Below are 27,981 nucleotides of genomic sequence, written 5' to 3' on the forward strand. Positions count from 1 at the left end.
TTATGCAATAACAGACAGATTTAATACTTCAGAGCTCATTCAGATCTCATTCAGAAAAAAAAACATAGATGATACAAATAATTTCAGCATTTATAAAGTGACATTAGTGTAGCTCCTCTTTGTGTAAAATGGTGATCACCTCTTGCGTTGAAAAGTCAAATCACTGTAAACCACGCCTTCCACTTATCCTTCCTCTTCCTCCCATCTCTGTTCTTGGAGGGAAGAATTTCCAATGCAGTATAGGTCACTGTTGATACTTCCTGATATTGATTAAATGGAAAATAAAAATACTTGATCAATATATCTGTCCCAGATTGAGTAACTGTTTAAGTCTGTAAACCGCATTCTCTGTTTCTAATGCAAAATAATATTTTAGGTCTACAGTTAAAAATTATATTATATAATTATAATTATCATGTAGACTTTGTGCTGGTACTTCAAAGTTATCCTACATCACATTAACTATACCCTGCCATTAAGTATTTCTTTTACCTTTTTAGCTATGTACTGTATAGCTCACTTTAAATAGCAGCTATCCTATGTGACTAACTGACCAACAGTTTTTTTTTCCAGCTGTTGAAAATGAAAATGATGGTTACAATATCAGTTACAATAATGTGATCTTTGCTGCAGCTCAACATATCAAAATACTGCTGCAAATATGTTTTCCAAATATATTTAGCGATCATCTTGCATGTAAAACACTCAGAATGGATGTCCAATAGCTAAAGAACTAAGGTAAAAATTCATAAAATATAGACAAATAGAGACAATAGAGACAAAACTGAGACAAATAACTATCAACTAACATGTCCTACTATTTTTGGATTTCTGGAGACATTAATTGGAGTTAAATGAAAGGTTTCTTTATATTTGTAATAAAATTATGAGATACAAGCATCATGAACTTTAAAATACTGGATCCTGTACTGGAGTAAAAACCTGTATGCATGCTAAAATTTTGTTATAGTTGATTTCCAGAACAAGCTTAATAAAGTTCCATAGAAATTAAAAGACAATGTGAGTATATTTAAAAGTATTTTAAACTTTGTTCTTCCTAATTTTCAGAATCTTGGACATATTTAACTTGTCTGTGTCTAAATATTTAAAGGTTTATGCATGGAATAGTTTTGCTTATTTAAAGTTGGTCAAATGAATTAATTTACCTCATTGTGATTTCTGTGCTCTTCACCACCTTTCTTAGAGAGACGGCCTTGGAGAAGAGAGAATTGGTCTTGATTTAAAATTCTCAATGAAAACAAGGGAAGGAAGATCAATTAGACATCATCTTATTTTATAAAGTACTGTATATATCATACAGTGGATCTAGGAATAGATATACAGTACATGGAGATACTGACATCTGTTTCATGTGTGAAGAAAACATCTTTCTTGTGTTTTATTATCGAGAGATACATGTGCTGAATTGGTTATAAACTGTTACAGATGTCACAGGTTATTTGAATATAGAGGTGTTCATACCTGGCTGCATCTCACCTGCACACTAAAGGCACTTTGACATCTTTCTCCTCATCCACACCAGGACAGTGATCAGAACCATCAGCAATACATCAACTGCAGCCAGAATCATGTTCATCAGGTCAAAATGGAGGAAATCATCTGATCCAGCAGCTTAAACAAATACCATGCAGATTTATTGACAATGCTCTTCTCTTTGTGGAACTTATATGTGATATAAGATATACACAATGTAATATCTGTTTCTCCAAGTAAAAGTCTAAAAGAATGAAAAAGCATTCCACAGCCCTCTATTGACTGGACCATATTGTTGATAAACCTTAGAAAAGTCACATTGCTTTTACTACTGTATACTGTATGTGTCAGAAAAAACAAACAAACAAACAAACAAACAATCAAAAGAGGTCACTGCTCTTGATTTAACTTCATTCTTGAGTTTAGTTACTATTTTTGAATGTTAGATAAAATAACATGAGATAAAATGAGTGTCACATAACCTAAAGTTTGTAATTTTTTTAATAAGTATGTATTTTCTCATTCTTTGTTATGACTACAGACGCACCCATCTGGAATGTGCAAGTTGTCAGTAAGTATAAGCAAAAGGCACAGCTGTGTCACGGACTCCATAATTGTTCTATTTTTTAAAAAATCTGACGCAGGGCTGTTCTTCTTTGTAAAATGCCCAGGTATCACAGTGAATCCTTAAAGTAGCACAACTGCATGTTTTAAATGTTACAATTCAGAATTTCATTAAATATAATAATTACATTGTTGAGACAGAATGTTGCTACCACACCATCCTGTTGATTGAGACAGTACCATGATCCCACCACACCTTCAAATAAGATATGCAACAATACTGTATAACAATAAGAGAATTCTCTTTTTTAATTATATACAGAATTATTTGTAATCATGGATAAATAATAATTAGGAAACAGATTTCAATTATAAAATTAAACATAGCTTTAAAACAAATTAAAATATCAGATTTAAAAGCAAATAAACACATAAAAAGAATTATATAAATATACAGATGCAGCCATTCAAAGTGCGCAGTACAAACCCATACCATACGCAACTACCCACATCATACCGCGGTACGTGATTGGTTGGCCAAAATGACCGACAGGGGGCACTCGTGGTGCATTGGTCAGTAGTGAAAAGATTTAATCATTTAATCTCTTTACTGTGCATGTTTTAATCCACTTAGTATTGAATGTTTATATGAATAATTTAAAACTGCTACTGATATTATTACTGACAATAAATATTATAGACAATATATTGTCATTACAAACATGTATGTATGTCGGCCATATGGCGTATGCGTTACTGAAGCTAAACGTTTAGCCTTTGTCACTAATGTAACCACTAAATAAAGACATAAATATAGAAATTCCTACATTACAAACTGTATATGGCTGGTATTGGTATTTTAAAGAAAAAATACACACCAGTATTCCACTTTCTCCCTAAACATTTTAAGCATCAAAGTCTTACATGTGGTTATTTTGGAAACATTTTTACGTGCTCCTTCTGACCATATGAAGTTTATATTAAGTTTAAGTGCCCATGGGCACTTTTCCTGTCCATGGGAGGAAGGGGGACTGTCTTTCATGAGAAAGGTTCGCCTATTCTACTCTGAGAATGTAGAGGGGGAGGAAAAATGCCTGCTGTAATTAAATAAGTATTAAAATTTGCACTGTGCTAAATTGTTGCACTTCCATGTCTTGTAAAAACATTAATTTGCAAGACTGTGTTAAAACATATGTTACATTTGACTATCAAAAAACCAGGGTTTAGTTTTTCTGTCTCTCCCTACTTTATATAACCCTCTGCGATTCGCAGAATGGTTAAAAAAATGGGAACATGGCAGGCAGCAAGAGGGAACGGGGGAGGGGGTGGAACTGTTACCTGGTAAGGCTTTCTGTGTTTCCCTTACAAAGATATTGTAGCGGCAATGCTTGTTAATAAGACAGAATTAAGCGTTGGTATGCTTTCCTAAATGAGGCCCCATCTCACCCTCCATCTCTGTGGTGCAGCCACAGAGAAAGTATTCATGCAGGCTGATTTAAGATGTTTTCTTTTGATAAGGGACAGCTCCCAGACGGGGATGCACTTAGCTAAGCCTGGCTATCATGATCAATGGTCATCCATTGGCGCCTATCTGTCTAGGGAGTGCCGAATGGACATCTGGACTGCATTCCTAAGTGTCAAGAGTAAGTGACTCATATCTCACCTTGACCAACCAATCAGGGACTGGCAGGGCGTGGTAATACCACGTGGGTCTCCAATGCCCGCCAAACTCTCAACCAATCAGCACACATCTGTGTCTTGGTCAAAAAGAGAGCGCAAGCTCAGATCGGGGCTCTCCTTGGCCATTTTCGCGCATCCTCAGAGAAAATCACGTGACAACTGCTGTTGTCTGCAAAGGGACCTGGACTTTGTTCTAAGCGCGAGGCCGAGGATCCCGTACGTACTCAGAATTCTACCAACGTGAATGCTCCACTTGATCAACGGCAGCCTACAGTTGGACCCTCGTTGACAACCTGAATAGCTTATTCAGAAGCAGCGCTGGACCGGGAACAAACGAGCTTGTTCCCAGGCAATAGAGTGACTTGTGAGGACTCGCGGTCACACTCTGTGCATAGAGACTTTCTACTTGCCAGCCGGACTGTCCTACTCCAAGCTGCACCTCGACTGGTTGGCCGGTAGCCAGAGGATGCCAGGACAACGCCCATTGGACAACCGCTGGAACAGAGGCTGCAACAGAGCCTGTCAGCTGGTTTGGTGTTCGTGCCGGGAAATTCCAAATCCATACACAGTGGATAAGTAAACCCCATGTTCTACATTGCGTCTCGAGAATTCAATTGTACCTCAACACAAGTTGTTATCAATGTAATTCATGAGTAATGTATTTACTTCCGAGTTTAGAGTAACAGTGGGTAATAACACTGATTAGCGATTTGGTAACCGAACGATATATATTGATATATATTCTCTGTTGTGTATCTCTTTGTGTTTGCATCTCTTCGAGATTATATACCTTGTATATTGATAACCCTCACAGTAAGGTCTGCCGCTCGTATCCAGGCAGACAAGTATATGTTTGGTGCACAATTTATATTAATAAATGTATCTCGTGTATTGAACCCGTGTGTGTGCGTTGTTAGTTGTTCTGACGATTGATTTTCTAAAAGCCCCAACGAACAACCTCGTGATTACTGCTACAATTAATAATTGTCTCAGTAAACCCATCAAACCTCTACAATATGGACATAAGAATATTCATGTGTGGCCAAAAAAAAGGCATAAAAACGACAGTGAAGGCTGTGAAAACATTTACAATGTACTTTGTACACACAGCAAGTGTTTTTGTAGCTCTAGGTTTTGTGAAAATGCTACAGACATGCCAAAATCATTTTCTTCAAGCTAACTTTACCCCAGTCTTCACAGACTTCCTTCTTTGATTCAACTGTGCTTCAGTAAATAATGTAGAGTTTATCCCCTTCTGCAATGCTTCTAGTTTAGCAGGATTTGTGCAATAAGCACATTGTTTGATTGGGATGACATTACCCACGTCTACTGTATATCACTGTACGACACAGGTTTGAGTCGGAGTTGCTTATTAAACAGAGCGCCTTCCAATACAATAATAACTACTGCATGATTTCTTTATCCATTTCAGTTAAATGAGGGAAATTAAATCAGTTAGAATCTCGGAGTGCCAATTGTAAAGATAACGCTTCTTCCCTCCTTTGCTTAACTTTAAATTCTTTTTAGCTTAAGAATTTAGGGAAGAAATCTTTAATCACAATATCATCACTTAATTTATCCAGATACACAAATTCACGCCAGAGCCAACAACAAGCTATAATAGTGGAATATTTTTGCTTTGAACTGTCTGGGTGCAGCTCGCTATATTGCAGTGCTCATTACCACTACAAGAATAATAGAAGTTTTTTTACAAATATCAAAATGTTTCCAAAACGTCCACTTGTGATACTTTAGCTGCTTAGTTACACAATTCCATATTAATATAGCTATCAAGTGATGTTAAATTACTACAACATTTATCTTTTTACAATAACAGCAAGTGGTGTTCTTACTACTGTACTGTATGTATTCTTGGAAAAGGATAAAACATTATAACTTTTTATGACGTACAGAATATAAGCTTAATGTAACGCATACAGCCGGCATTGCAGGTTGTGTGAGCCGGCTTACCAGTGCGGTGATGTCACCGCCCTTCCCTGTGGATAGAGTCCTCAGCCACCAGGAGGAGGGGAGATCTCCCTTTAGCTCAGCTGGCTGGTTCCCTGTTGAGTGACGCTGGGGGCTCAGGTTCGAGTCCCCAGCGGTGGGGGGCCGACCTGATGTGGCAGCGGCAAGGGCACATACCCACGTGAATCCAAGAGCGCTACATTAATAATGTTAGAACAAGTACATTAAAGCCAGAACCCATGTAAATTACCAAGTTAAAGACTTGGATGCATAAAATGTTTATGCATTATTAAAATGATGAAGGTGGAAGGTTGTGTACTTTTGTCCAACTGAGCAATCTTGCTTTTATAAAATATACCAACTTTTTAATGTTTAATGATTAACATGCTGTAATACACAGTTTAAAATTAAAAGTCTAAAGAGTTCTTAATTGGATAAAGATTGCCCGTCAGCAGTGATTGGGATTCGAAACCGAGTGTTTTCTGGTGACAGCTCAAATGCTGTACATGAGAGGTTAAGCTTTATTAGCTCCACCTGGCGGTGATTCCGGATACTATTATCATAGCTGTGTTATGATGCGGTATGATGCGGTATGACGCGATAAGACGTGTTTTGACACGCCCACTGCGTTGTACCGCAGCGTACCTCGCTCATTTTGAATGGCTGCATCTGTATTTAAATTGTTAATATTGCAATTCACCCTTATATTGTTGAGCTATTCACCACTCAGAACATTTTAATAATCACTTATAAAATATTGGTGTAAATAATTGTATCTATAGTAGAGGAAAGCAATCTGCAAGGAAAGCGATAATGCTTTAGTTAATTCACAGTGTGGATATCTGTGAATATCACTTCACTGCATTCTTTAAAGTGTGCGGAATCTCTGGAAATTTAGTTTTTTGTCAATGTGTTTGACTCACATGATGGGGCAAAGTCAAAAGACACTTATGTACAATATTTTTGGAAATTGTGAGTATCATTTATTAATTTTACATTTCTAAAATGTTTTATTTTTATTTTTAAAGGGTCTATTTAACAGTTTTATTCAACAGGCACAGCATGTATTTTTTTATTCCACAGGAGTTTTCAATTTAAAAATGATTCAAAAAAGAAAAATTATGTGAACCTTTAGATTCAATAAATGGTAGTATTTCTTTGAGAACAATGACCTCAACTATATGATTCCTGTAACTTTTTATCTCTATCATTCATTGGCTTTTAGAAATTCCATCTCATTCTTCGTAAAAAACCGATTCAAGTGGATGTCATTTGAGGGTCTGTTTGTCTTTTTGCATAAACAACTTGCTTCAGGTTCTCCTATAACATTTCAATGGAGTTTAAGCCCAAAGTTTGACTAGGCCAAAATATTAAATTTCTTCTTTAGCCATTCTATTGTAGATATGTTTATTTGTATAGAAGACTGCTACCGACTTTTGAAAATATAAACTTTTGGCTGAGCTTCTACTGAGGAATGGATGGAAGGACATTCTCCTCCAGAATTTGCTGATACAACACCAAATTCATGGTTCTGTCATTGATACCAAGATCTCTGGGATCTGAAGCCAAAACCAAAATACTCCCATCACCATACCTGACTGTCACGATGAGAATCTTCTGTTGAGACAAATGTTTGTTTTTTTTAACACAAAACATTCCTCATTGTGGCCAAAAAGTCAATTTTGACATGTCTATCCATAGAACATTCACCCTACAGTCTTGTAGGTCATTCAATAGCAAACATGAGATGGGCAACAATGTCCTTTTAGAGACCAATGGTTTCTTTATGGCTGTTCTCCCATGAAAGTCATTCCTGTTCTATCTTTTCCTGAAGTTTCAGGAATATACACTGATAATAGCCACAGCAAGAGAAGTTTCAAATCCGTAGATCTCAATTTGTGTTTTTTTCTGAATTCCTGGATGATTATCTGGGTTACTCTTGAATTGATCTTGCAAGTTCGATGTGTCCTGGATCAATTCCCCTGGGTCATGAATATTTTCTTATATATTCTATTATTTGTATATCGTATCTGTCAAACAGTGGATGGAAATGGTTTTATAACCTTTCCAGATTCCAGGCATAACCTACACTTTTTCTGAAGTCCTCTAATATCTTTTGATAGCGGTATGACATTGTAAGAGGGCAGCGGAACCTGGAGTGTTGTATAGGTGTTAAAATACTGGAGGGAAGTTAGAGACATAACTGATATATGCAGAAATACATTAGGAAATCTCATACTCATGAGGTAATTAGGGAACTGGCATCAGCTGTGTGAACCTTCTCCCTTTGTAAGGTTTAGCAAGCAAACTGTCAGGGTCGACTCATGGGAGTCGGACTCTTGCTGACAGGTTTTCAGGTTTACAGTGTTGTGTGTAAATCAGAGTAATGCTTGTATTGTATGTGACTCAGTTTTGTGAAATACAGTAAAAGAAACATTAAATAACTTTTAAAGGATATGCCAAAATGAGAGAAAACGTTCTTGGGATATTATTTTTTAACAGACTTCAGTTACCAACTAGTTTGGGATTTACTGGGATGAATATGTTGATATAGTTAAGAATTATTTGTGCCTACTTTCACTCAGCAAAGTGCTCCCTGTGGCCAAGTCCCAATATCGGAGTGGCTGAGGGAGAAACAGCTATGTGTACAAAGCCCAGCCTCTGAGCTCATCTTGCACTGATCACTCCTGTTTCAGTGGTTGTTAATTATTCTTGGAAGGGATTTTCCTGAGCCACGTCTGAACAAATAAACATTGCGCTCTCCTGCACAACTCTCAGTGTGTATTGTACACTGGAAAGAATCATCTCACATCTTGGCTGAGACAGGTTACTTTATAACATAAAGCCCTCATATAGAATGTAATGCATCATCCCACAAAGAGCATGCCGTATTACACATCAATAAATGTCCAACTCCATTTTTTTAAATAATCTGATGCAGGACTTCACTACATTAAAAAACCGCCAGGTGCCACAGTGAGTGCTTAACGTACCATGTGTCTATACAGTACCCACTTTGCCCGGATGTCGGTTTTTTTTTTTATAAACGAATGATAAACAACATTTTTTTCAAACCGCTCCACAAATTTTCTCACATGCAAGTATTCTCCAATATCATCACAACAAAACCATAAAGTTTGTTTCCACAGATGTGACACTATTGTGCAATAAACCAATAAATTAATGAACTTGCAGCACCCCAATAAAAACACCCGGCCACCCGGCCAGCACAATATGTCAATATCATACATTTTTAGCAACAAAACCGCAAAAGCAAAAACCAGCAAAAATATATATATCCCATGATTTTACCTTATTCTGAAGCATGATATATGTCCAAAATAACCCAGACTAGCTTATCTCCAGACCTGGAGGCTATTGAACGTTATTGACTTTGTAGTAAATGTTTGAAGCAGGACCACGAGAAATAAGGTGATCTGATTGGTAAAAAGCACTGTCATTCATTGTATTTTCAGCCATTCAGAGCCCTTAGGGGGTAAGACTTCCTCTAGAAGCCTCAGGCTGCATTCTGCCTGCCTTTTAGCTGTCAATCATTGACTCAGTAGGGGTAATCAATCAATTTTTTATCAGTTGCTTATCAGTGCTCCTTTTTTCACACCAGAAGGCAACTCTGAGTTTTTTTTTTTCATTGCATAACAGCAAATAAAGGCTCTCTAGCAGTGTCTAAAGGTTTTTATAGCAATTGCTATGGTTTTTATTCTTATTATTCAATATGTTTTATGATTTTTTATTATAGGCGTGGAATTTAATTCCAGGTCCAGTCTTCACAAAACATGATGTATAATTTTTTCTAATTGATCAATTTGTCCCAGATTTTTATCCAAGCTAGAAGTCACCTAGAACAAGGTTTTCAAATCATTCTTTTTACATGCATATAGTTGAAAAATCTAACCTCTGAAGACCAAAAAAAAACATTTTCGCCTGCTGTTTTGGGTTTTTTTTCATATTTTTGTCTGCTGAGTGGACACATTAAGAAATATAAGAAATTTATATTCACCCTCAAAGCCAAGGGGGTTAGCTTCAATTTAAGACCTGAACCAGGCTCCTGCTATGTTCTGCTGCAGAGATATAACAAATGTTTAAGGGGGAGGAAATTCCAGGCGGAAATTGGCTAAATGTGTCCATGGTTATGGGCATCTGTGAACAACTGATAGAACTATTTTCTTTTCTCCTGCCATTGACAGTATTCATGTTTTGCTAACCCATCCATGTTCATTCAACATTATTGTTTGTTATTAATATTATTTTAATATTTAACTTAAATATAAAATATACAAATAAAAAAGTACCCATTTTATTTTTATTTTACTATTAGAGAAAGAGTCCTTTTTGTTTAAAGTACTATAGCAGCAGCTATACAACCCAGAATCTTCTAGCTCGCAGGCACAAATGTTTCATTTTCCATTACAACAATCACTACAGCAAAATGTAGTTAAAACAAGTGCATCAAAATGTTTCCAAAATAACCGCAACAAGTTAGACTTCAATGCAGATATTTAGGAAGAAAGTGGAATACACTGCCACCAACAGCTATATTAATATTGTATATTTTATTTAAATTCAGAAATTAATATATTTAAATTCTCTATGAATTTTTATTTTTGGCTAAAATTTCCTTTTATTTACATGACTCAATATTAATATTCCATATTAAGTGGACATGAAGAAGTAGGACAAAAGATTAATCAAGCTAATGTTTTCACTAACATCAAAGGCACCACAAGTGGCAACTTTCAATCTTCTTTGGCCAGTGAAGATTCTTTGGGCAGTGTAATATGGTATGGCAAAGTCATTTCACCGTAGTAATGCTTTTTTGTGTGTAATCTGCTTGGTTGCATCTTTATCTCCTCACTGACTAATCCTAATTTGAAGAATTAGGGACTCATTAATGATTAGAATTCTTCAACAATTGTGATCGTAAATATTTAGACACATGCTTGTATACAACACTCATGATCACTGACTCTAATTCTGAAAAAATGAATATTATTCAAATACACAGAACAAAATACACTTGCTATATCCCTGTATCAATCACTGTATATATAATGATATGTGCACATTGTGAGTTTAACAGTGCTAAAAGGGTTAACATTCCAACCTTGCCCTGGGTGATATTTACATGTAGTTTGCATGTTTTCAAGGTGGGCATGTGGATATCTGCCAGGTGCTCTAATTTCCTCCCACACTCCAAAACCATTTTGGTAGGGTTTATTGGCTACTGTGAAAATTAATGCTATTACGATTGTGTGTATATTTGACAGTGTTTTGGGTAACAGAGAAGAATATATTTAATAATTCAGCTATAGGTGATGTAGAGGTTTTGATGGGTTTACTGAGACAATTATTAATTGTAGCAGTAATCACGAGGTTGTTCGTTGGGGCTTTTAGAAAATCAATCGTCAGAACAACTAACAACGCACACACACGGGTTCAATACACGGGATACATTTATTAATATAACTGTGCACCAAACATATACTAGTCTGCCTGGATACGAGCGGCAGACCTTACGGTGAGGGTTATCAATATACAAGGTATATAATCTCGAAGAGATGCAAACACAAAGAGATACACAACAGAGAATATATGTCAATATATCGTTCGGTTACCAAATCGCTAATCAGTGTTATTACCCACTGTTACTCTAAACTCGGCAGTAAATACATTACTCATGAATTAAATTGATAACAACTTGTGTTGAGGTACAATTGAATTCTCGAGACGCAATGTAGAACATGGGGTTTACTTATCCACTGTGGTTGGATTTGGAGTTTCCCGGCACGAACACCAAACCAGCTGACAGGCTCTGTTGCAGCCTCTGTTGCAGCGGTTGTCCAATGGGCGTTGTGACGGCGTCCTCTGGCTACCGGCCAACCAGTCGAGGTGCAGCTCGGAGTAGGACGGGCGGAGGAATCTAACTGCGGCGCGCAGGGCAGTCGTTGCTCCGAGGGGATCTACCAGCAGTCCGGCTGGCTAGTAGAAAGTCTCTATGCACAGAGTGTGACCGCGAGTCCTCACAAGTCACTCTTTTGCCTGGGAAGAAACTGGTTCGTTCCCGGTCCAGCGCTGCTTCTGAATAAGCTATTCAGGTTGTCGACGAGGGTCCAACTGTAGGCTGCCGTTGATCAAGCGGAGCATTCACGTTGGTAGAATTCTGAGTACGTACGGGATCCTCGGCCTCGCGCTTTGAACAAAGTCCAAGTCCTTTTGCAGACAACAGCAGTTGTCACGTGATTGTCTCTGAGGATGCGCGAAAATGGCCAAGGAGAGCCCAGAACTGAGCTTGCGCTTCCTTTTTGATCAAGACCCAGATGTGTGCTGATTGGTTGAGAGTTTGGCGGGCATTGGAGACCCACGTGGTATTACCACGCCCTGCCAGTCCCTGATTGGTTGGTCAAGGTGAGATATGAGTCACTTACTCTTGACACTTAGGAATGCAGTCCAGATGTCCATTCGGCACTCCCTAGACTGATAGGCGCCAATAGATGACCATTGATCATGATAGCCAGGCTCAGCTTATTGCATCCCCGTCTGGGAGCTTGTTTCTTATCACAAGAAAACACTCTTAAATCAGCTTGCATGAATTCTTTCTCTGTGGCTGCACCACAGAGATGGAGGGTGAGATGGGGCCTCTTTTAGGAGCATACCAACGCTTAATTCTGTCTTATTAACAAGCATTGCCGCTACAGTGATGTGAGGTTTTAATTTACTATAACAATCACAAATTGTGAGCGCCATCAGGTTGCCCCCCCTACAAACAGCACAAACAATGAAACCCACCTCATTTGTTAGTGCTGCATTTGTACCGGTTTTTACCATTAAAAGTAACTTCCCAACTGCTTTTGTTCCTGAGATTTATCGCCTTCATTTTTGGATGATCACGTGACCATGTATGGCGACTTTGACCGTCAGTAACCCTGTCTGCTGAGTTCAAGCATTCTATGTTGGGTGTAAGGACAACAATGTCTGCAATTTTGTTTCTCTGTTTGCCCAAGTGGGGGAAAATTAAATTTGTCACCAATATTATACCCTCATCAAAAAAGTTGCTAGTGTGGCCTTAAAAAGTGGACATTAGCAAGCAACTGCCTGCTCTTACTAAGAGGCTTTAACTAGCCCATCTTAATACTTCGTACCTGTGACCTTTTAAAAAAAATCAGAAGAAGTCATCAGTTTCTCAATGTGTCCTTTTTAAATTAATATGCAATTCAAGGGCCTTTCAAAGATTTGACCCATCTTTCAAGCCACATATTTAAGAATTTAGGGATTAGCAACTTTCTGTATTACAAGATCATTGGTTTTAGATATTGTTTATGCTAAAAAATCATAAACATGAAAAGGAACTATAATTTTCTAAAGGGGTTGACCCAGGTAGTTCATAACTCAACTGCAAAACAAAATTGGAAAATTAAGAGTCTCACTCATGCAGACCGTGGAAATATTGGAAAATATTTTTATTTTCAGATAAAATAACCAAACATATAAATAAGGTCTTCAGGCATTATCCATGTCTTTGTATTTACAGTGCTCTTACAAGCAAACATATCATGATTAGATCACAGTCCTTTTATTTGTGTATTCCTGATTCCAGGACACGGGTACAGAGTATTAAGATGGGCCAGTTAAAGCCTCTTAGTAAGAGCATGCGGTTGCTTGCTAATGTTTGCTTTTTAAAGCTACACCCTCAACTCTTCTGATTAGGGTATGATATTGGTGACACATTTAATTTTATGTTCACTCAAATGCACAGAAGATACATCAAAATGAACCACCACCCCCCACCTGGGCAAACAGAGAAACAAAATTACAGACATTTTTATACAGTATATTTGTACCCAACACAGAGTGCTTGAACTCAGCAGACGGGGTTGCTGACGGTCAAAGTCTCTATGCATGGTCACGCGATCACCCAAAAAATAAGTTGTTTTACCTCAGGAATGAAAGCAGCTGGGATGTCGCTTTCAACGGCACAAACAAAGCACTAATAAATTAGACCAGCTCTGTTCCCCTACGATGTTGTGGGGGGTGGGTAAGGTCACACGAAAGCAATATATCTCAGGAACAGAAGCAGCTGGGAAGCTACATTCAATGGCACAAACCAGCAAAAACACAACACTACGAATGAGAATGGTTCGACGTTGTAGGGTGGCTGAGTGACGTCGTGATCCCAGAAAAAGCAAGGGGCTAAATCTCAGAAACGAAAGCAGCACAAACACTACTTTCAATGGCACTTACGCAGCACTAACTAATGTGGCAGGTTTCATCATTTGTGCTGTATGTAGGGGGGTCTACTTCACGGAGCTCAAATAGCGACAGTAAACTATGAGAGTACTAAATGACTTTTAATAACACATCAAACATAATAATTTATAATCTCACACATGGATTCTAAATATAACACCCACACATGCACAACAAACAATGTAATAGAATATGCCGGTGACAGTCTGCTGAGATCCGAAAGCTGACCATTCCTTCAGGGATTACAAAGATCGATGTTAATAACTTCAGAGTTAACATACATTTACTATAATGTGTTAAAGTCTAGCTTGTAGGTTCTATCAGTCTCATATAATTAAATTACATTTATTCACAAAGACAAGTGTGCAGTTGCTATTGAGAACTAAACATCAAACGTGCTTGGAATAATAGTGCAACTCTCAAGAATTATAATGTGAATAAAGAAGTCTATACTCAAAAATCCATTAGTAAGGCATCCTTTATGAGTTAAAATTTCTACAGATTTGGAGCTCAGATTTGTTCATGATCCTACTTTCAGCTGTTCTGTGCTGGGAGTTTCCTGGTTGCAGAGAGGAGAGAGAGAGAATTTTACCCAGTGTTGATTAAGTAATAATAATAATAATAATAATAATAATAATAATAATAATAATAATAATAATAAAAATAATAATAAACATTATTTTATATAGGACCTTTAAAGGTGACTTTTCAAAGTGCTTTACAGAATGATAACAACAACAACAACAATAAAAAATACACAAGATAAACACGATGAGAATATGTAGAGGAGACATTAGATGGTGGTACAAAATACAGTAGGAGCAGAGGGGTAAAGAATGGAACCAGTTAAGTAAAGGCTCTTCTAAAGAAGAAGGTTTTGAGTCTGGATTTAGTGGAGTTTAGAGAAGCTGAGTCTGATATCCTTAAGGGGAGAGTTCCAGAGGTTAGGGGCATAACAGGAGTAGGCCCTATCACCCATAGAGTGTAGATGGCCTTGGGGGACAGTTAGGAGACCAGAATTAGAGGAGCGAAGGTTGTGAGATAGGGAGTAGGGCAATAATAGATCACACAGGTACTGAGGTGCCAAGCCAAGTAGAGCCTTATAGGTAAACATGAGAATTTTGACGTCGACATGAAACTTGACAGGAACCCAGTGCAAGGACTCCAGGATAGACGTAATGTGATCACTTGCACTAGACGTGGTCGGGATTCTGGCTGCCATATTTTGGACATACTGGAGTTTGTTCAATGTGGATTTAGATATTCCAGCGAGTAGAGCATTACAGTAGTCAATTCTGGAGAAGACAAATGTGTTGATCAGTCAGTGAAAACATAGGGCATAGTCTAGTGATGTTTCTGAGGTGAAAGAAAGATGTTTTAACAATTTGCTGCGCATGTAGGTAGAATGTTAAGCCTGAATCAAATATAACCCCAAGGTCTTTCAATTTAGACTGAAGCTCAAGTACAGTACCATCCACATACAGGGTTACAGGATTGGCTTTACAAAGTTGATGTGGGTGCCAATAAGCATGACTTCAGTCTTGTAACAGTTAAGATGAAGGGAATTTTGAGTCATCCAAGTTTTTATGTCAGAGATGCAATTAAATAGAATAGAGACACATTCGTATCAGGTTTGGTATGGATGTATATTTGAGTATCATCAGCATAAAAATGAAAGTTGAGGCCATGCGATCTTAAAAGCTGACCAAGTGGAAACATGTAAATGCTGAAAAGTAAGGGACCCAGTATCTAACCCTGAGGAACACCAGCCTTAACGAGAACAATTTCAGACTTAAATCTCCCAAGAGTGAGCATAGAGAGAGAACCAGAATCAGAAGCTATTAGAAAATTGTTAGTAACTTTGACCAGGACAGTTTCTGTGCTGTGAAGTTGACATAAGCCATATTGGAGGGATTCAAAAAAGTTATTTACAATGAGAAGGTTATGTAATGAAAATGTGACAGCATATTCTAGAATTTCTAGAATTTCTAGTTGGAAATGGGGCGGAAATTGTTTAGATTGTAAAGAGCTATGTTAGGTTTTTTTGGCATGGGGGTAATGGCTGCAGTTTTGAGGACCTTTGGTACAACACCAGTGCTCAAGGATTATTATATTGAGGACAATGGGGCAGGGAAAAGTGAAACAGAACTGAAATAAAGTGGTGGGAATGGGATATAATATAGAGGTGGTGGATATCAGGTGTGAAACTAGTTTACTGAGGGATGTAGAGTCAAGAAGAGAGAAGTTGGAGAGAAAGGAACCAGAAAAATACGACAAGCAGGGAGGAGGTGTGGGAATGATATGAGTTGTGAAGAGAATCTGATGCCGGATGTTGTCGATCTTGGAGCTAAAGAAAAAATGTTACAAAGTTGCGATGACGAAGATAATGTGGTGGGGCAGTTAGGCTTTAGCAGTCTGTTGGTGGTGGAGAAAAGATGCCTGGGGTTGTTATGGTTATTTTCAATGATGTTAGAGAAGTAGATGGATCTAGCAGAATCTATCTTTCTCTTTCCTAGCATTAATCCTGCATCAGCAGGGTCCACTTGTCGGCACACCAGTCTCCATTTGGTGGTTTGAACCAAATCTTTGAGCTGACGTTGCCATTAACTGTGATCGAGAAATACTTCAACCGACGCATCGCTCCGCCTGCCGGGGGGGAGGAGAACAAAGTAATGTAGCCAATTCATAGAGGGGGATTATTAGGAGGCATGGGAAATTTGGCCAGGACACCGGGGTTACACCCCTACTCTTTTCGAGAAACACCCTGGGATTTTTAATGACCACAGAGAGTCAGGACCTCGGTTTTACGTCTCATCCGAAGGACGGCGCTTATTTACTATACTGGGGCATTAGGACCCACCTGGACTGCAGGGTGAGCACCCCCTGCTGGCCTCAATAACACCTCTTCCAGCAGCAACCTTAGTTTTCCCCAGGAGGTCTCCCATCCAGGTACTGACCAGGCTCACACCTGGTTAGCTTCAGTGGGTTGCCAGTTGTGTTCTGGGTTCCCATTATCTCTTCAAGCTTGATAATGTACGTTTAGGCCAGAAAGACCCACCATGTTTCCGGGAAACTGCCTTAGATCCATAGATCGCAGATGGTCAGTGTATCAGGGGGCGGAAAGAAAAAAACAGATGGTGCAAGTTTTTAGAGGAACAAAGGTGTCAAGGGTAGATAAAAGAGTGCTATTAAGAAAATATAGGGGGATATGAGGATCAATGGTAGAGAAACAAGATAAGGAGGATAGAACAGAATTTGCAAACCTAGGCTGATCACTTGATCGCCAGTTGCCATTTACAGAGCATAAGGGGGAAGTGTTAGAACCAGGCAATTCCAGATTGAAAAGAATAGCTAAGTTGTCAGAGAGGCCTAGATCAAGGGACGAGCAGTGGAAAAACAAAAGTCACTTGAAATGATTAAGTCTAGGGTGTGTTCTTTATTATGTGTAGGGCTATGAAACAAACTGAGTTAGATCAAAGCATCCCAACAGAGCTAAAAAATCCTTAGCAAAACTGAAATACCTTGTACATTAGGTCCCAAAAAAAAGGATCAAAAAGGTCAAACAACTCGGACCCAGTAGAGACTAGTGGTTAAACAGGACACCATAGTTTTGTCTGTGCCGGGTTTCAGTTAAGCACAGAAAGTCCAGTTTTTTATCTGTAATGAAGTCACATATAAAAAGCCTTATTGTTCACAGAGCAGGTGTTTAGTAGAGTTGATCTGGCTAGTATCGAGGATCCAGGGGGAAGCAGAGTGGGTTCCAAGCGGTAGTGAGAGTAGATTTTTGAGGTTGGCAAGGCTAGAGGAAAGAAACGGTGTCCTGTGCTGCAATGGATGTAATGCATCGGTTGTAAGATCCCAATATTACACCAGTAATCAAATGTGTCTTTTACCAGGGAGTAATTCTGTTTTAGTTGCAGCAGTTGCAGTGAGGTGTACCTTAGAAGCATGTTCGATGAATCCGCGACAATGCATCAAGACGTGGAGGAAATCCAGAATCAATGCAGTAGCAGGTGGTTAAAAGACCTCAGCTGAACAATTTCATCTAGAACAATTTCATCAGGAAGTAGTCGGCAGTAGAAGCAGCAGTCACAATGCAAGTGGAAGTCACGTTTGTAAATTGCAATGTGAAGCAGATAAAACTAAATAATTAGAAACCAGGGCAGAAGAGAAAGAAAAAATAATAAAAAGTAGATACAATTTTCTTTTTAATGAAAAAATGTAAATCTGGTGAGAGGAGCAGCAGCCTCTCAGCCGGAACCAGAGAGTAACATTGGTATTCAGGCTGCTCTGCCAAAGTTAACATGTCTGAACTTATGTCTTGAAATAACAGTCAACGCACAGTTTTCTGGGTCCCGGCTGCAAAGTAGACTAAGGGGAACTCGGTTCATACCAGGTATATCTTTGTTCAGAATTAGCATGGATATTCTACATATTGACAAAAAGAAAGACTCCAGCAGCTCTCTCTGCTTCAGAGAGAATATCTTGAACAGAATTCTGTACTTTCCTGACTCAATATTTTGGTTCCCGGCATCATGGAGAAAAGTTTAAGTCCTGACTTGGACTGTTTGCAGTGACATTGTTGGAAAGGTCAGATTACATGTTCAGTTGGGGAGATGAGGAGCCAGTAGGTTTAACCAGTGAAAATTAGTAATGTACAACATCACAAGTTGGTGATTGGCTGAGATGCTATTGAGTTTGATTCTGATACCCACCTTGCTGATCATTCATTTGTGGAGTTCCTTTGCAGCCTATGCATGTTTGCACAGCTACTTAATTAAAAGAAAAGATATGCTGCCTTCTAAATAAAGCAGACTACAATATAGACAGAAATATCCAGGAAAGAAAAAACAAAAATCTAGAAATTGAATTTTTCGTCCTGCCTTCAAAGATAAATTTTTCAAGTTGTGACCCTGGAAATTAGCTCAATATGCTTGTAGACCTTGCCCTATGTGTTTACTTACTTGGATACAAATTTGAGACAAATTGGACAAATATAAAAAAGACTATACTAATTCATTTTTTTTTCTTTTTTCCATAGATATTTTTCCTTGCCTTTTTGTTTTTTTTCCTGGTTTTGGATTATTTTTACACCATTGGCCTGCCAGCTTTTTCCTCTTTTATTTTTCAGTTGGGAGCCTCGCTTATTTTATAGACAGATCTTAACAATCTGTCTTTCTTCCATCTGCCTGTATACCATCTGTCTTATATTTTCTGATCCTGACATTCACTACTTCTATTTTAACACTTTTATCAGCATGCTGAGACCTGAGCTTGGGCATTAACAAAGCATCAGGCTACAGCACAGTTTACCGGTGGTAGCAGCATAACACTTTTTTTTAATTAAAATTAAAAAAATAAATTAAAACTACAATTTTACTTGATATTTAGACACTTAATCAAGGTTCTGAGATAATATTGTAGGCCAGCAGTTAGGTTTGTTTGTTTTTTCTGGAAGTTGCAAGTTGGCCCTCATTGTTGCGTTAAGGCCAAGCATTGAATATTTTACTTCACTAAGAGAACATAAACCTATTGTTTTCTAAATATAATTGTTCTCTCACAATCCTTTTCAAACCTTTATGAATTAATTACTATAAAAAGACTTATTAATATGACTAGCTCACAAGTTGTTACTGTATGTAACACTTGTTGAAAATGTAACACTAACCTTTTTCATGTGCTAGTGTAATTCAACATATCAGAAATACTGCTTACACTTTTCTGTTCAGGAATGTGATTCAACAGTTACTCACACCAAGAGGTGTGCTTAATATTTGGAAAGCTACAAATGCCACACACAAGAGTAGGACAATTTTTTTATTGACAAAATTTTTAACTTTTTAAAAAAAAATTCACCAATCACTCCTATGACTATTATGTGTAAAGTTATGAAGACATTAGAGTTACATTACATTACTGTTTAAATTAAGAGTTCAATTATAGAGGTTAATAATTATGAAGTTAAAAATCATAGATCCTGATTAAGTAAGTTATTAGATTACTCTGAGCAACTAACAAATTATGGATGCATGCAGAGCTTATGACATAAGAGTTCAATTTCAAAACGCATGCAACAATGTTCATCATAAAATAATTCGTGATTTTGAAGCTGCACAAATCTAAGGCAATGTGCCTCTAAATCTCTCAATTGAGTGGTGAAGCTAGTGCAGTGCCTCTGGGATCATTATTAGACCCATTGTTCTAAATGAATAAAATGGAAAACAGTGCTAGTATACACTCTGGGTGTGCAATTTAAAACAAAACAGGTAACATTAACCTCCTCTAAGAGAAGGTTAGAGACCTCTGAAGTTTCAAATTATTCAAAACAACTGATCTATTTTAAAAAGTATTTGATTTTCATGGTATCTAATTGGAATAAAATATTACCATGCAATTGTTTTCCTGTAAGAAATAAATTGATGGTCTTGGCAGCTTTTGGTTTGATCCTGTTTTATAAATTTTCTTAACATACCTAAAGGCTTCGTCTAACACAATCGCCATGTGGGGTTGGTACTGAAAGCTTTAATATTCCAATGACCACCTGACCTGTCTTTATGTATGTTTTAACAAATGCGATGAAACACTATAGGAATTTGGGTTTGGCTTTTAGAAGTCAACACATTTGGGTGGCATACTGTATGTATTTCATTCACTCTTAAGTGTGGAAGACTGTACAGCAGACTTAGGTTTCATGCAAATGTGTGTATATGTGGTCAGCATATAAAAAATAAATGAAAAATCAAATAATGCAGGAGTTTAACAAATTCAAATCTGACAAGGCACACACCATAGCTAAGCTATGGATCTAGTTACAGAGACAATAGCATACCGGTGCTTTCTTTATCGGTACTTTCTTTGTCCACTATCTTCTAGTTACTCTATGTATGCTACTTTATGTAAGTATGAAACCTAATGACAGATAAAAAAAATGATTGGCAGAAATACAGATGCACAAGGTGTTTCATTTTTGTAAATATAAAAATAGATTTTTTAAACAATTGCTGCCCTTTTCTGCTAATTTTAGCAAAAAAGCAAAAAAGCAGTGCTCACTTTTTGTTTAAAAAGCTGATTTTTATGAGAAAGACTGTGATGACTGCAAGCTTCCATACAAGGAAAAAAATATCTAAATACATTTGCAAGGCACTGTATATCGGGTCTTCTGTAGGGTATAAAAGACATTAGAAGGATAATGTTAAAAAGTACAGTAGGCAAAGACATTTTTTTTCTACATTTTATTCAAAGAAAGAAAATTTAGTCTCTGTGGACACAGACAGACCTCCCTGGACAAACTGATTTGGTATTATAAGCTGTATGACACCTTTATTGGAACTATATGAAAGAACTTCAATTCTGCAACAATATGTTTTAGACAGTATATTAATGCACCCAAGCACCACAGCGCAGAGCTATTGGTTATATCTCAGAAACAATGGGCTACACCAATCTCATTCATATTAATTGTTTTTAAGTTGCTTCAATACACAGCCACAATCACATTACACAGCAGCCCTATTACTAAGACAATACCAATGCAATTGAGCACAAAATGGAACAGGACAGCGTAGCACAATGATATGGTTGTTACCATTGCTGTGTCACTGTTCTGGGGCCCCAGGTTCAATTCCTGGATTGCTATCTGCATGGAGTGTGTATGTTCTCCCAGTGTTTACATGGATATCCTCCAGGTACTCCAGTTTCCTCCCACAGTCCAAAGACATATTGGTAGATTAATTGGCTTTTGTGAAAATTGGCCCTGGTTTGAGTGTGTATATGTTTGTGTCTGTGTGTGTCCTGTGATGGACTGGCATTCTGTCCAGGGTGTATCCTGCCTTGTACCCAGTGCTTGCATTGATAGGATCCAGCTCCCTTGCGACTGTATTGGATACAGTCCTTAGAAAAAGGAAGGATGGAGAAGGAAATAAAACTAAATCCGATGTAAAGGAGTGCCCAGCACATATGGTCATAATGACATCTAAAGCACAGCGAATTATATATTGTGTGAAAGAGTAACATTGAGTGGATTGGGTGGTCTTTTAATTTGGTGGTTTGTTTTAAGTTCAAACTTGTAAGTATGCATGTTACTGTAGGAACCAATTTAAGAACTTAGTCAATTACCTGCTAAGTAACGATTATATTCTGTCTATGGAAAGAGTCAGGCCTCAATGAACAAATTGATATCTGACATTTTTTTACTTCTTGTCATTTCTTACCTTGAAAATGGACTTGACTACTGTATATATTACTCTTCCCTCCTGCTCCTTCCTTGTTTTTGTGTGTTTAGCTCTAGTTTCATTAAAAGCCAAGGCAGTGTAGGTTTCTGTTCTTATCTGAGGATTCTGTAACAGAAAACAAACAATAATAGTTGTTTTTTTTTCTTCTCTGGAAGCAAGCCTTAATTTTAAAACTATACACAGATATCCTTTGCACATCCTTCAAACTGTTTGAACATGCACAGAATAGGTGGATGAACTCACAAAAACAGCAGATAATTTCTAGAGCCACTGAGAGAGTGAAATATGTAAAATAGTGAAATTTTTCATTATTTGACTTTGACATTTGATTTTGACAAGTTAAAAATCCAAAACAAATTGCTCTCCAGCTTACTTTTCAAGAAAAAGAAAGAAGATTGTAAATTTACTCATAAAATAGATTAGATACAAAGAGCTATATGTTTCTTTAAAGATCACATGACCTAAACCTATTTTATGTCCAATATACAATATAATTTTCATTTAAATTAATTTCAATTTTAATTTTTGATTCTAAAATTAAAGACAGTAGGCAACCAAGGTAAGGAACTTGGTCTGGTTAATGGACAGAAAAATCAAATTCGGTTGACATAATTAATTAGTACCAAAGGAGACTGTGCTAATTAGGATGATTACCTTTTCTAAATGAAATCATTGCTCTATATTTTGTTACACTTATTAAACTTCTAAAACTTGCAGTTAATACCCTAACAGATAAATTACAAAACAATGTTTAAACTGTAAACACAAAACAAAAAGACAGACAAAATTCAACATTAGGAAAATAACTGACAAATGTCATTTACTACAAATAAGTTCAGAGTGTTAGCAGTCCAGATTCAATATATATGGTATCAGTCCGGATTCAATGTACTGACAAGTCAAGAAAACATTAAACCAAAATCTTTGAATGTAGAGTTTTGAAAGTGGACCTGATTCCCATGTTGAAAATCCTCAAAGTCATTAACATACCTAAACTAATGAAGTCAACGCAAACAATGAAACAAACCTGTGAACACAGATGGAAACTATAGGAAAGTGCATTTAAATGTGATAACAAGGGTTCGTAGTAAAACGAGTTGTAAGTATCTGAAAAAAGCTACACAATGTTGATGAAGTGACCTTTAACTTCTTTTAATGGAAATAGATCATTAGATCTGTTAGCTACAAGCAACCATATGGGCTCATTGGCCAAATGACCTCCCCTTGTTTGTAACAGTAATTGGGTTCAACTTTGCTTTTCTCTTTTTTACTGTTTTTACCTGACAGCTGATGGTTTCTGAAAGTGTGTTGTGGGAGAGAATTCGCTCAGCTGGTACCTGGGAATGTCCTGAGAATTACGCAAGAAAGTGAGGGAGAGAGAGTGGACACTGTTTAATTTTCCTCTCAAGGGAGAGCAAGCTGTTCTTCATCCTAACTTCAGATCATGATATTTATCATAATGTAATGAGTAGTTTGTCATACTGCTTACAATCTCATAGACATATTTTAGATTAAAATATACTTCTTATTTGAATTTACTGTATGTTTCATTCATCCAGATTAAATTACAGACTCACTGTCCCTGTGACTGCATTACAGTACTAACTCTCAAATGGACAGGCAAAGTCAGGTAGAGAATTATGAAATTACTCGGCAAATTATATTTAGGAGACTATTAGAAATGTTTTCTGTAGATCATTTCATTTCTTAAAAATAAGTTTCTCTTCCTTAGCTTCTTTATTATTGCTGACATAGTGAGCTCACCTTTACACTGGTCACACAGCTGTCTGGAGGGCATTGTACAGACAAGGACAGCCAGGAGAAAACCTAATGCTGAGCCCAGAATTGACAAAACCAGCACCTCTGGGGGAAGGCTGGCTTTGGGACATGTCTCTGGAACTGCTGTTTAATCACATCATCAGTAAACAATGTAACATGAAAATTGTAGCATGATATTTATTTATGATGACGTATTATTCTTTTAATATTACAAAAATAGCTGACATTCATTAAAAGGTCACTACTTCTGTATTATCATGCAATCATGGGAATTTTTCTATTGTTTTATAACAGTTTATATCTCAATTTTAGATTACATTCCTGCAAATTATCAGTTTTTCCAGGTTTCATTTTCAGTGTTCAGTTTAACCCCAGGAATTATTGTTCTCAATATTATATGTTAATCTTGTATAAAAGTCTTTCTTTTTGTCTTGAGTAACGAGGGTAACTAAAAGTGCATTGTACTACGCATTATCATTGAAATAAACAACTCATACTAATTCAAATGTTTCATGTTACATATACTTTATCAGTTTAGCTTTATCATATAAATATATTCTACACATCCAGACAATCTTGAATACTTAAAGCGATATAAATTAAGAATTATATTTCCTGTTGTATATATTCTACATACCACAAATTCCATTTGACATGAATTTCAAATTGTGATTACAATAATGTCATATATAAAACACATACAGTATTAGATAAACAAAAAAAATCAGAAAGAAACATTAAAAGCCTCAAACTCAAGGCACTTTAGTTTTAAATGATCTAATCAGGTATATTCATACAGTTGTATCTTTCTCATGAGCCCCAGAAAATTCAACTGTAGTTTACCTAGATAGTTGCCTTTTCAATATACAGTATACTGCCTGGGTTTATAATGAGAACATCAATCCGTTTTTGGAACCACTTTATCCTATAAAGAGTGTCAGGGGTGTCTGAGCCTATCCCAGCAAGCAACAGGCATGAGTCAGGATACATTTTTTATGGAACGTCAGTCTATCAGAGGGCAAACACAGAGACAGATGCTCACACATTCATACTAGGGACAATTTTCCCTGAAGCCACTTAACAACAAGGACACAGAAAGAGCATGCAAACTCCAAGGAGATAAATAGGACCCAGGACTCCAGCACTGCAAGACAACACTGCTAACCACTGCACCGCTGTGCCTCTACCCTCATGAGAAGATATTTTGCATGTTTTGCTACAACCTTTGTTCAGATTCATTCATTTTTCAAGCAATTCAAGGAATCCAAAATATTTTAATGTAATTATTTTTTAATATGACAGGGTACCTGTAATCTCCAGCCCATTCCCAAACAGGATCTCCCCATATATGGCCACAGCACAGTAGTAAGTTCCAGCATCAGACAGGCTGAGGTTCCTCTTGGGGAGGTTATAGACACAATTCTGTGTAGGAAATCCAGCCTCAAAACTCCTGTTACACTGATCACTTCTGTTCCCATGTGTGTAAATTATTCCTGGAAGGGATTCTCCTGATCCATGTCTGAACCAATAAACACTGTGCAATCCTGCACAGGTCTCAGTGTGTATTGTACACTGCAGAGTCACATTATCTCCTGGCTGGACTGAGAGAGACAGAGGCTGCAGGACAACACTCCTACTTATCAATTCTGAACCTGATTAAAAAAAAAACACAAATTGATATCCATCATTCTATTAAAATTATGACTGCAAAAAAATAAAAAAATCTGTACCACAAATTATGTACCACATAACTTTTTTTACTTGTATATTTTTAAACTTTTTTTTTCAATTGAATTACTAAAACAGTTCAATCACTATTTACGCTGCAATATAAATTAAACTTGTATGACAACTACATCCTTAAAATAACTGAAGCAAGGTGAATAGTAAGTTTTTTAGATTTCAGTATTTGACTTCAAAAATAAACCTGTGCCAAGGCTGTAATAAAGCTCTAGTAAATACGTTTTGAATTCTGGTAAAGGAATTATATTTGTCCTGTCGTAGAAAAAAAACTAAATTAGCCTAATATTGCTCATAGTTTAAATTTATAATTTACCTTTCAGTAACAGGAGAGTTCCATTTCCTATAGCTACCTGTTTGTACATGAAGGCTCCGCAGTAATACAGAGCTGTGTCTGCTGACTGGATATTCAAAATTGTGAGGGTGAAGCTCCTAGCTGTTTTCCGTACTTTGAAACGATCGCTGAATGATTGATTTAATTCTCTGTGGAATTCAGGCTTCTCTGAAAATGTGGGTAGTGTCATTATGTATTTAGGTGTTTGTCCAAAGTCTTGCTTGAGCCAAGCTAATGTCATTGGACGGGTCTGGACAATAAAGCATGGAAGAATGACAGAGTTTCCAAGCTGAGCAGTCACAGAGAGATGAGACTGAGATATAACATCTGTGAGAACTCCTGGAACATATAAAGCAAAAGTAGTCATGGAAAGGGAGACATTCTTCATTACCAAGTCAATTAAGATAATATATTTTCCTTCTGTCTTTTCTTAATATAATCCTTGAAATAAAACACCAACCTCACATAGTAGCAGTAAACTACAATGACAGTATTATTTTCTCACAAAGGATTCTAAATTCTTAACTAACAGTACTGACATATCAAGTACATTTAATCTATTTTTCACTTCTGAATCTGATAAAGCAGCCATATCACCCTGCAACTCACAACTGGCATCCCACTGAAGCTAAGCAGGTGTGAGCCTGGTCAGTACCTGGATGGGAGACCTCCTGGGAAAAACTAAGGTTGCTGCTGGAAGAGGTGTTAGTGGGGCCAGCGGGGGGCGCTCACCCTGCGGTCCATGTGGGTCCTAATGCCCCAGTATAGTGACGGGGACACTATACTGTAAACAGGCGCCGTCCTTCGGATGAGACGTAAAACCGAGGTCCTGACTCTCTGTGGTCATTAAAAATCCCAGGGCGCTTCTTGAAAAGAGTAGGGGTGTAACCCCGGTGTCCTGGCCAAATTTCCAATTGGCCCTTACTAATCATGGCCTCCTAATAATCCCCCTCTATGAATTGTCTACATTACTCTGCTCTCCTCCCCACTGATAGCTGATGTGTGGTGAGCGTTCTGGCGCACTATGGCTGCCGTCGCATCATCCAGGTGGATGCTGCACATTGGTGGTGGTGGAGGGGAGTCCCCATTACCTGTAAAGCGCTTTGAGTGGAGTGTCCAGAAAAGCGCTATATAAGTGTAAGCAATTATTATTATTATATGTAATGCAGAAATAAAGTGCATCTGAACACATAGCTCAGCAAATCTCAAACTGCATAGTATTTAATAAATTTCTGTTTTCATTTTGGTTTTATGTATTGTTTATTGGTAACATAGTGTAAGTACACAGTGGCAGTATCATAGTTTCTGAGGTTTAACCAGAGGTGCGATTATTGCTAGTTGAAACATTGATTTATTCATTTAAATTATTTGTAAATAGTATAGTTAAATGTAATTGGGAAGGCTATATAGGATCATAATTCTACACTGTAACATATTTACTTTTACACAGTTTTTAATGCAATAAAGGGTACAAACCTCATACTGAAAGAAGAACTGAATAAGTAGTAATATAATTTCATAATAATTGTGAATACTGCTTTTAAAGATTCACATGAATTTCTAGAATAAATAAGAACACGTTCCACTGAGAAAAAACTAATGAAATCAGTTTCTACCTTTGAAGAAAAAAAGAAGAAAACTGAGAATTGCCATTGCTGGTGATCTCATCTGAAGTCCTCCCCAACCTCGTTAACTCTGAGGTTCTGAAGTCTGAGTACACTAGAGTACAGCAACTTGCAGTTGCCCAGTGGTGGACATCACAATGCTGATTGGTTCCTTTGAAGTGCACTGATAACAGCAATGGTAAGGGGAGGAACACTTTAACAACATCTTAGGCCATAGTGACAGTGAACAGCAACTGCAGACCTGATCAGGCAGTGCTAATGTCACCTTGCTATGTAAGCAAGACTCGTACATCACCAGGGTAGC

General features: G+C 37.3%; 1 protein-coding gene across 12 annotated transcripts; it reads right to left on the reverse strand.

Annotated features, from left to right (window-relative positions):
• On the reverse strand, positions 1-27,816 carry LOC148676439 (uncharacterized). 12 transcript variants are annotated; one of them, XM_088608072.1, is made up of 10 exons: positions 27,669-27,816; positions 26,035-26,391; positions 25,286-25,630; positions 23,964-24,101; positions 23,480-23,547; positions 22,179-22,304; positions 16,829-17,045; positions 1,498-1,632; positions 1,167-1,213; positions 1-260 (listed from the first exon to the last, which is right to left on the reverse strand). In XM_088608072.1, exons 1-7 carry the CDS (start codon positions 27,718-27,720, stop codon positions 16,980-16,982), a joined length of 1,152 nt encoding a protein of 383 aa, XP_088464198.1. In that variant the 5' UTR covers positions 27,721-27,816; the 3' UTR covers positions 1-260; positions 1,167-1,213; positions 1,498-1,632; positions 16,829-16,979. The 12 variants fall into 12 exon arrangements, with proteins under 12 accessions (XP_088464198.1, XP_088464189.1, XP_088464244.1 ...); XM_088608063.1 differs by having other exon boundaries at positions 1,167-1,248; XM_088608118.1 differs by having other exon boundaries at positions 1,167-1,248; positions 27,529-27,754.
• Between the last annotated feature and the right edge of the window lie 165 nt (positions 27,817-27,981).

The sequence above is a fragment of the Lepisosteus platostomus genome, chromosome 2, assembly GCF_059453375.1.
Source record: "Lepisosteus platostomus isolate fLepPlt1 chromosome 2, fLepPlt1.hap1, whole genome shotgun sequence".
In the NCBI taxonomy this organism is placed as follows: Eukaryota; Metazoa; Chordata; class Actinopteri; order Semionotiformes; family Lepisosteidae; genus Lepisosteus; species Lepisosteus platostomus.